At 38.7% G+C, this 10,151-nt stretch overlaps 1 protein-coding gene across 1 annotated transcript in view; it reads left to right on the forward strand.

Annotated features, from left to right (window-relative positions):
* The window catches only part of LOC140928009 (uncharacterized), a 49,441-nt gene that overhangs the window by 13,642 nt on the left and 25,648 nt on the right, over positions 1-10,151 (forward strand). Inside the window, exons 3-7 of the mRNA XM_073377728.1 lie at positions 2,485-2,538; positions 4,399-4,428; positions 5,783-6,166; positions 6,844-7,113; positions 9,406-9,687. Coding sequence (XP_073233829.1) covers positions 2,485-2,538; positions 4,399-4,428; positions 5,783-6,166; positions 6,844-7,113; positions 9,406-9,687 — 1,020 coding nt within the window. The remainder of the gene's footprint in view (positions 1-2,484; positions 2,539-4,398; positions 4,429-5,782; positions 6,167-6,843; positions 7,114-9,405; positions 9,688-10,151) is intronic.

A 10,151-nucleotide genomic window follows, 5' to 3' on the forward strand; every position in this document is an offset into this window, starting at 1 on the left:
AAACTAACTTGCTGGTTATTATTATTATTTTTTTCTATGTAGCTTCACCTGCACTCAAAGAAAGTAAGTAAAATAGAATCTAAACATGCGAATTTTCGAACTCTTCATGTGCTGTACGGCCCCGTCCAGACGTATCCAAAAACCGCAGTCCAGAGTGTAGATTTTTGAAAACGCCGTTTAGCTGTACTCGTGAGGATGGTTGAAAACGGAGGTTTTGGAAAACGATTGCGTCACGGGCACAGATACCAGAAAATGTGTATACTCCCGTCAAAGATCTCACTGACAGATACCGTTTTCAGTCATTATTGCGTTTTTGTGCGGACTGGCAAAAACGACTCAAAAACGCAACGTATGGACGCGGAGTTTTCAAACGTTTTCAGGCAAAAAAAAAAAACAACAACAAAAACAACAAAAAAAAAACGGATACGTGTTGTAGGGGCCTTAGGGTGCAGTATACGTAACTTCGCACCTCTGTAGAGCGTTTTACTCACGTGGCCAGCATCTATTTATTGGAACAAAAGAAAGCGTTAAGAACATAAGTTAGAAGGCGTTAAACTCCCACAGGATTGGTTACAAATATGGCCGCCGTGATAGTCAAATGAAAACGATATAAGATACCGTAAAATTCTGAAATAAGCACCTCCATGTTTAAGCTCCTCCGAAAAGAAGCCCCTCAAACGTATAACGCAAAAAATCCTCCGTTAAATCGCCCCTCCGAATATAAGCCCCCCGGGGGCTTGTACTTGGAAAGTGCCCTCATATACAAAACAAAACAAAGCCAAAACGGTACAGTAACATTGATTTTTGTATTTGCCAAAAAACTATTACGTGTGCCAAATAATTGCAGTTAGAAAGTGTCATAGTTTATTACTATATGTGTCAGTAGTTCCCTTTCACTCTTGGCCTTGATTTCCTCAGTCCTTATAGACAAAGTACTTGCATGGCTACGTTTTAGAAAGGTCTACGTCCTTAAGGCGAGTTCAGTAAAAACCTTCTGCAAATTACTGACTTAAATTTCCTTTCAACTATAAGCTATCTTATCTTTAGGATTAAACTCGATTCTTTTTCATGAACAGAAATTTTCTCCTTTGTATCCTTTTAAGTTTCTTTGTAGTTCCAAGTTTAAATCTTTTCTAAAAGTAAGGGAGGTGTAAGGGGTGAGAGGAAGTCCACGTCTGGAAACTCAGATGGTTTATGCCGGCTTTCACCACTTTTTTTTCCCTTAGGATTGCTACATGTTTTGAAGTTGTCAAAAGTTGGTAAGAGTCAATGTTGGTAAATTAAGCAAGTTTCTGTTCTTTTCAATTCCATAATATTCATGCCTTTCGAACTTTCACACAAGATTGCATTGACACTGGCAACTACAAATATATATCCCATTTCGCATTGTCTTTGTTTCAGTCATGTATAGATCACAAATAGCGACCAACGAACCACAGGCAAGTTGGTGACTGATTTTCCAACGTCATCTGTTTTATTTACAATGAACAGAAACGAAAAGCTACAAACTTGCCTCCTGTAAAGTGCTGAATTGTTGACAGATTTGTGCAAAGTTCAGGGTATCAGTCGTTTCAGCTAAGGTCACTTTCTATAGGCTCCTCGCCTGCCTTATTTGTATCTCTGCTTGCTCATTCACAATTATTCTCCTAAAACCGAATTTTCCTGGAGGTCTTTCCGTAACTGTTTCCATGTTTAAGTTTTTCCTGCTTTCGGCCAGAGAAGGTTGGTTGTTTTAAAAATCGAAAGCGTTTTTAATTTCACGGAGACAAAAGGCTATATTGTGAGATGTTATATGTTGTTATCGTGTTCGCTGGCTGAATAAATTTGCACATACACTTTCTTCAAGCAAAGGCTTGTTAAAAATATCGTTCGATTAACAAGCGAGTCGTGAGGCTTCATTTATTACGTATGCCACATGAGAGGTGGGGGTGGGGTAGAGGATTTTTTTTTGCGGGGGGGTGTTCTTAAAATGTTTTGAAGGAAAAAGGATGGATGGTTACAATTCTTTTTACATGAACGTTCATGTTTTACAAGACCGTCTCCTTAATTTTTTATGTGTTCTTCTCCTTATATTCACTCCTTTTATACAGCAACTTTTACGATCCTGTAAAAGAGCATTTGTACTGTAAAATGTCGTTTACAGCGATTTTTTGGTAGAGTAGAATTTTACATGTGCATGTAGATTCATCAGTTTTCCTAGTGTGGGTGGTGGTGGTGGTTGGTGGGATTGTCATTTTCATTTTTGTCATTTGATCAAGAGGGGGGATGTAAAAAAAAATGTATGATGTGGGCGGATATGAAAAAAAAAAAAATGCCCCTTTTAAAATATCCTCTGCCCTCCCCCACTTCAGTAAACATAATAAATGCAGCCTTAGCAATCAAACAAACAGTTTCACAACTCAGAGAGAGGATAAATGCTGATCAAGAATAGAGGAGTTGATATTGATTACAAATAGCAATGTGCTATTCTTTTTTATTCTGCAGAATACCCAATTGATAACAATGCAGAAGTATCTGTTCCTAAGCCTAATGATACAGGTAGCGTCTAGCCATTAAAAACAACGTCTATTACCCTTTTTCCTGCTAATGGACTTTCATCTTGCATTGTTCACTATTTTATGAATTAAAGATTTTAGGGTCCACCTTAGGCATCTACAAAAAATGCCTCTACACAAAAACGGGAAACTAGTAAACAATCCCAAAGTACTCAGTCCATATGCCTATCTCCTACCAGTTCAGTGTACACCTCTGGGCGTTCGTTTGATCGTTCATTCTTTTGTTTGTCCGTTTATTCATGATTGTCATAATAACATCATTCATTAATTCGTCCGTCCGTCCTTCCGTCTCTTCCTTTCTTCTTTGCTTCCTTGCTTGTTTGCTTCCTCCCTCCCTCCCTTCCTTCCTCCGTTCCTTGCTTCCTTCTCCCTCCTCTCCTTCCTTCATTCGTTCGTCTATTCACTCATCCATTCATCCATTCAATTATTCGTTGGTTTGTTCCTTTGTTCTTTCAATGAAACAAAGTTTCATGATTCTCCCATCTCCATGTTGTCTTCAAATGGAATGACGTTATGTAAATATTTTATCTAGTGCTTGTGTTGTCCACGTGCTTGCAAATATCCTAAGTAAACACATTGGGCCGGTTATTTAATCGGAAATTAGCCAGGGTTTAGCAAAACCGCGTTCTAAGCCATTTTTAATTTGCTCAACGCTTTTATCTAAACATAATTTATCGTGAACAATTTCTTTAAAGCATATATCGTCGACTGGAAAAGTACTTTTTTTCTTTAAATAAACTACACTAAGGAAGAAATCTGGAGGTCCAATCATTTCTAAAACCACGACCTAAGTTAGAGGTCTTTTAAATAATCGACCCATTGAAATCAGGTCTTTTGTGGATCCTAAGTTCTGCTGCATATCAGTTTACGGTCCTGTGCAGTTACAGCTGTAATAGTCATTTATTAATATAATCTAAACGCACATCTAATTATGATGGTCCATTTTGCATATCATGACCACACCGACTTAAAACCTGTTTGCTTCGCACCATCAGAAGATTCTGAATCCGAGTTGGAGGGACTGGGTAAGTGGATGTACATGTTTTGTTTGTCGCGTATTACCCTGGTTACGTATCTTTACAGTCACCAACACGGTGCATAACTTTGTTTTCATGGTATATTCCATGAAGTCTTCCGAAAGTAATTATCTGTGTTTTTTTGGAAATTTAAGAAGAAAAACGTCATTCGTTGTCACTGCAGACAACCTCACATTGCTGCTAACGTTCCGTGCCTGTACCGGGTGTATCACAGGAGTAAAAGTAGTCTTCATTATTGTATGTTTTGCATATTTTTTTAATTTTTTTTTTTGGTTGTGGTTGTTGATGTCATTTTCGTTGTTTTACTGCAAAATGCCGTCATATGGCGTTAATTTAGTGTCACTTATTCATGTTTGTTGAAAGTGCGCTTTAATTCGGCTTTTAACTATAAAAAAAAAAAAAAAAAAAAAACTTTCTTTTCCCTGAAATATGCCTTTGAATTCATGTCAGACCTAGGGAATCCCACAATAAATGAGATACACTGGTTCTTTCCCCGCAGATGGATCAACGTTTGGTTTCAGCTCCGTACATCGATTTGCTGCTGCATTCGAACTTCGCTTTTATTTTCCTATTCATCCAGAGACCGATATAATGCTGAATATGCTTTGCAATTCGCATATAAAAAGCAGACAGAACAATTAAACAACAACAACATCAACAACAAAAGTAAACAATGGAAAAAAATGTAGGGTCCTCTCTTCCGAATATTCTCAGTAGATGTCTTTTTGTCTTGGAAATCCCCTTCAGTGTATATGTTAAAAGGACTGCGACATACTGAATAAGCTGTTTATAATTTGCATTCTTAGATGATGCCATCGCGGAGCTGGACTTTGAAGGTGAGTTAAAAGGGCTACGGGAACACCACTGCACTATTGCAATTATCAACGATAAACTAGTTTTATCTGTAACCGTGACTGGAAGCACAGACAACACAATTGTAAGGCGCACATACGTACAACCGCGTCGGGACCGCAAATTGGCGCGTTCAGTAACTAGAGTATTGAAATGCTTCATGTGCGTCACTGAGAATTAAACGCTATTATCGATCGGCTGTTTGCAAACACGTCATAATCGTGTAGTCTGAAGGAGAACGTATCTTCTGAAGACGTTGATAAACTATTATAATAATAATGATTATTATTGTCATTATTATTATTATTATTATTATTATTATTATTATTATTATTAGTATATTAAAGATGAAACAACAACAACATGATATTAATTTGAGGAGGGCTCGGAAAAAAAAATCCGAGTCCCAGATGGGATTTGAACCCACGACCCTCTGTGATCTAGTCGGATGCTCTAACCACTTGAGCTACTGGAGACCCTATGGTGAGCAAGGGCCAATTTGTGGGTCTCGACTGGAACCGCATCACGCGGCTACACAGCCAAGTAATGATAGGCACACAAGAAGTGAAGAACTCACTAACAGCATCGCGCTGTCACCTTAAAGCATATCAAAGATGCGGCCAACCAACCTCCAAAGTGAGTATATTAAAGATGAAACAACAACAACATGATATTAATTTGAGGAGGACTCGGAAAAAAAATCCGAGTCCCAGATGGGATTTGAACCCACGACCCTCCGTGATCTAGTCGGATGCTCTAACCACTTGAGCTACTGGAGACTCTATGGTGAGCAAGGGCCAATTTGTGGGTCTCGACTGGAACCGCATCACGCGGCTACACAGCCAAGTAATGATAGGCGCACAAGAAGTGAAGAACTCACTAACAGCATCGCGCTGTCACCTTAAAGCATATCAAAGATGCGGCCAACCAACCTCCACAAATTGGCCCTCTACACCTCTACAGAATAAAGTTTCTATTATTATCATTATTATTAATATCACTTTTAATAAGAATCAATTTAGAGAACCTTGACGTTTTGATAAAGATAACAGGAAGCCACTGAAACGTCAAGTTTCTTTTATATCGTTTATTTTTGTTTTATAATCATTTTTGTCATTACAATGTATTACGGTGGCTCAATAGGATTTAGAAAAAGTCAGCTAACATGAGTGCAATGTTATCAAGTGGAATGACTGTTAATGATACCTAATACCATGCAAATCTAATGAAATCCCTTCATAAATCCAACATAAAGGCTTAAACAGTGATTTGAAGAGGTTGTGATTTGCTAATTAACTGATTTTCCAACATTGATTATGATTTTCTCAATTGTTCAAGATCCAAAACGAAAAGTTTCAAGAAGACGGCGTCTACCTCCCCGACGAGGGAGAAAGCAACTTGGGCGTGGACGGGGACGCAGAGGTAGACGCGGTAGTGTACGCAGTCGTGTTTCAAGACGTAAACTTGGACGGAGGAGCGGGCGTGGTCGGGGACGCCAAGGCGTAGGTGTACGTGGGCGTGGAAGTAGACGTGGACGCACCCGTGGAAATGTTGGTAGGAGAGGACGCGAGCGTGGACGCGGACGCGGACGCGGCCGTGGACGTGGACGTAGTCGTCGTCAGGGACGCAAGCGCGGAAAAGTACGCCAACGTAAAATTGGACGTACACGTGGGCGTGGACGTAGATGTCGGCCTGGGCGTAAGCGTGGAGTCGGGTGTAGAGGTGTCCATGCCTTTTTTTTTTTTGTTCTTATACAGTGGGTCCCCTGAAGGGTGTCAATGCACAGGATAAATCAAGAAACATGTTTCGCGTTAATTTATTACAAGGTCATCCGATTTCCTATAACTTCACTACATTTTTTAGCAAAAACTTGATTTGATTTTTCCTTTTCTTAAATGACTGAACGTTTTCTTAAAAGAAAGAATTAACGCCAGAGGCGTGATAGCTCTACGCATTCACCAAAAAAAAAACAAAAACAAAAACAAAAACAACAAAATGGGGAAACAAGTGCATGGTGAAGGGCAAACATCAATTTCTACCATTTGGTCATATTTTCCCGTTACCTATGCTTGTCATCTATTCTTCATTTTATCTGCAAAAAAATAAGTCTGCTGCGAGGGGCATCCATATAAAATATTTGGGACAGTATTTATCTGCTCATTTACCAATTTGAGAAATTTTCATCCTACGTCTGATGTTTTCTGTTTCCCACAAAGGCGATGTATAAATTTCTTTAACACGTGAGATGGGCTTAATCTTTTGCCAGAGATCCAGTGCATTATAGTATGTTTTTCTTCTTGGTTATTCTTTCAATATGAAGGGGTAGAATAAAACGTTTAAATGTTGCCACCGCCCGCTATACTAATTAAAATGTGTGTATATATATCTCTATACTGCAGCTCCAAATGCCAGCGGAAACCGGAACGCTTTTTCCAATGACATCAATCAGTGCCTTTTCTCTGGGTGGAAACAAGTTGGAATTATTACGGGCAACGTTCCATGCAACACTGGGAAAGGACTGTGCTATGGTACTAATCCAAACGCGCAAGCGCAGTTTGCCATTTGTTACAACACAAAGACCCTGACTCCAGACTTCACAGGTCATGTTGTAGAGTCACAGAGTGGTAGTGGACGTCCCAGTTCCTTTAGAAGTGACACAGGACCATTTGGTAAGAATGTACTATATCAATCCTTTGGATAATTAAGATTTCTTGCTGGCTATACTATTTGTGAGCTGCACTTCTTCTTTCTGAGTTTTTCGAGTGACCGCTGGAGAGTATTTTTATAGGTAACTCATGGAGTAATCTGTAATCTCTCTCTTTCTTTTGTTGTTGTTTTGTTTTGTTTAACGAAAGCACAAATGCTGCATCGGCTTGCATCTCATTCTCAAAACCATACTGTCCTAGGTAGTCTATTATTATTACTATTATTATAATGATTGTTGTTGATGTTTTATATTTTATATAATAAATAACTTTGATTTTTAAATGGTGTGTAGAAAAAGTTTATAGAAGTAAGTCCGGCACTGGTCTCCCATGTTGAAAATAAAGCGCTTGGTTAAGCATCGTTTTGTAGTTCTCCTTTTGAATAATGTGTCGTCATTTTCAAGCTCTAAGCTACGCTATGGCGTGTAGGAACAATTTTCTTTGCGGAGCCTTTCCCGAAAAATAAACCCTATTGTTCGATAACTACCTGTCGCTCTCGGTGCACATTCGATAAGAACAATGCTGAGATATTTAAATAACAAACTTAGAATACTTTGAGGTAAAAAGAAAAAAAATAAAAAGTCGCGTAATGTTGAAGAATACTCTTTTGAGCACGAGAAGCTTCTTTGTCAACAAATTAAGCCAGGCCTATAAAATGCATAGCATGATTAATCCACTTTGTACCCCCGGCATTGGAACAAATTTATAGGCCACAGAGTTTTATGCTTCTGCCAGGTTCCATATTGGCATAAATATGTTCGTCAGGTATCTTGTCTGACCTTTGAAGATTAAAGATGCTTTTAGCATTTTAGATTGTGTCCCCTAAATCATATTATCTTATGAGTACTTTTAATGTACTATGTAATTATGCATCCGCGTAGTGCAGGAGGAACAGTAAAAAATGTCGTGTTTGCCTGCCCTTAAATACTTTTTGAGGTCCTGTTTTTTCTGTTTTTTTTTTTTCCCTTTAATCCTATTCAAAGCGAAGGAGGGGGGTTTTGTGGATGATATGAGGCAAACTAATTAGTTATGTGTTATTTTATCTGTTAAGCGCAAACAATTATTAGTTCTCACTGTTTTACCTGATTTCTAACTCTTGATAATATGCAAGATGGCGGCCAAGATGGCGTGACTATGTTTGATGACTTCAAAGACCTCCAGTAGGGCAACCACCCATAAAATGGACCTCATCTTGTAGAGAAGATCAAAGGCTTTCCACTGAAGGAAAAATATTTTCGAAACATTGCAACATATCAAAAGCCCAAGGGAGGGGGAAGGGGAGAGAATGGTACTCCCGTGGTACGAATTTGTCGAGTTAGAGCACTGAAAAAGACAAAATATCAACTTCTGGTTGCCCTTTTGGACATCCGGGACGTCAGCGTTCTCGTTGTTTGAGGTCCATTTGTTACTAAATAACGTGATTATCACGTCACCGTTATTTTTTACGAATAATATTTCAGTATTTTTCCCTCTATGGCTGCTGCTTCTCTATAAGTATGAGTTCAGCCAATAAATTCAAACTATTGCATAGTACTTCCGTCGCATAAATTACGCCATTATGTCAATCAAATTAAAACTAGTTAAATAATAGTTGCATAATTGTGATGGCCGTATTATGGGCGGTTTTAAAGTCATAGAGGGGTGCCTCCGAAGCCTCCTACTCCCAACCCGGTCCCTAGGAGCTGCAAAATAGCCCAGTCTGGATAATAAGGATTCAATTCACTTGAAAATTTGCAACAATAAAGAACTCACCATTCCCTAAAATCGTATGTTTTTTGTTTTTCAGATTTTGGCATTTTTAGTAGGAAAATGACGTCACAAAGTTCCCGCCAAATTTTGTTTTTAGTGTTATAGGATATCTGATGGTTTCTGAAAGAACTCACCTCAACGTGAAAAGAATTTTTAAATATGCCTATCTACTCAAAAGGTGTAACGTTTAGAAATTTGAATTTATCGCCATTTTGTGCTATTTTTAGTAACAATGGCGGAAAACTTAACTTTCAAAACGCTATGTCTTTAAGTTTGAGTAGATAGGCATATTTACAAAAAAAAATCACTCTCGACATCCTTAGGATTTTAGGGAATGGTGTGCTCTGTATTGTTGCAAATTTTCAAGTGAATAAGAAAATTGCGTTAAAACTAAAAAAAAAAAAAAAATGAATGAAGGTGAGCGTTTTTGATGTCACATTTGCCCACCGTGGTGTCTTCCTTGGGTAACAAGAGTGTTAATTTTAACTTATTTATTTTTCTTAAAAGCTCCAAATCCTCAGTCCACATCAGATGACTATATTGCAAGGAATCAAGGAGGGTTATACAACAACTTTAAACCACCGCCGGGTCAACAGTACCTTGCCAGAGGACATTTGGTACCCAAAGCGGATTTTGGTAGCGATGCAGAGCGAGCTCTTACGTTTATTATGACCAACGTCGCCCCTAAGTGGCAGTTGTTTAATATGGGGAACTGGTTTGCCTTGGAAAGAGCTATAAGAACCTATGCTAACAGAAAGAAGAGAAAAGTTTATGTTTTCAGCGGTGTAGGTAAGTGTCAAAGCAAAAATCGTGCAAGAAACATTTTGCCACTTGAAAAGAGATTTAGGAAGAGTGCACAAATCTGAGTTTTTGCAGTAGTTATACGTCATATATGTTGCAGTAGTTCAGTGGGGAAAGATTAAAGAAGATGTGCGATAATTACTAGGGTATTTTCTTAAAGAGGCGTTTTAGGGTTTGTGCGTCAGTCCATTACAGGTGCGCCCATGCCCCCCTCCCCTTCCCCCTCCAGCTACCCCCGGGTATTAACATTTTCTTAGCCTTGGATAGTAAATTCCTGAGAGCGGGGACACTTGTGATGGCTTAGTGATAGTCAGCTGCTATGGTTACGAGATATGACGTCATAAGTAGCTGTTGGTCAAGCCAATTTTGGGTGATAATACACGTTTTCTCAACTTCTTTCAACAATAAAAGTAAATCGCTTGGCTAGAACATTGCAAAACGCTTATTAATGT

This window comes from Porites lutea, chromosome 1 (assembly GCF_958299795.1).
Source record: "Porites lutea chromosome 1, jaPorLute2.1, whole genome shotgun sequence".
NCBI lineage: Eukaryota > Metazoa > Cnidaria > Anthozoa > Scleractinia > Poritidae > Porites > Porites lutea.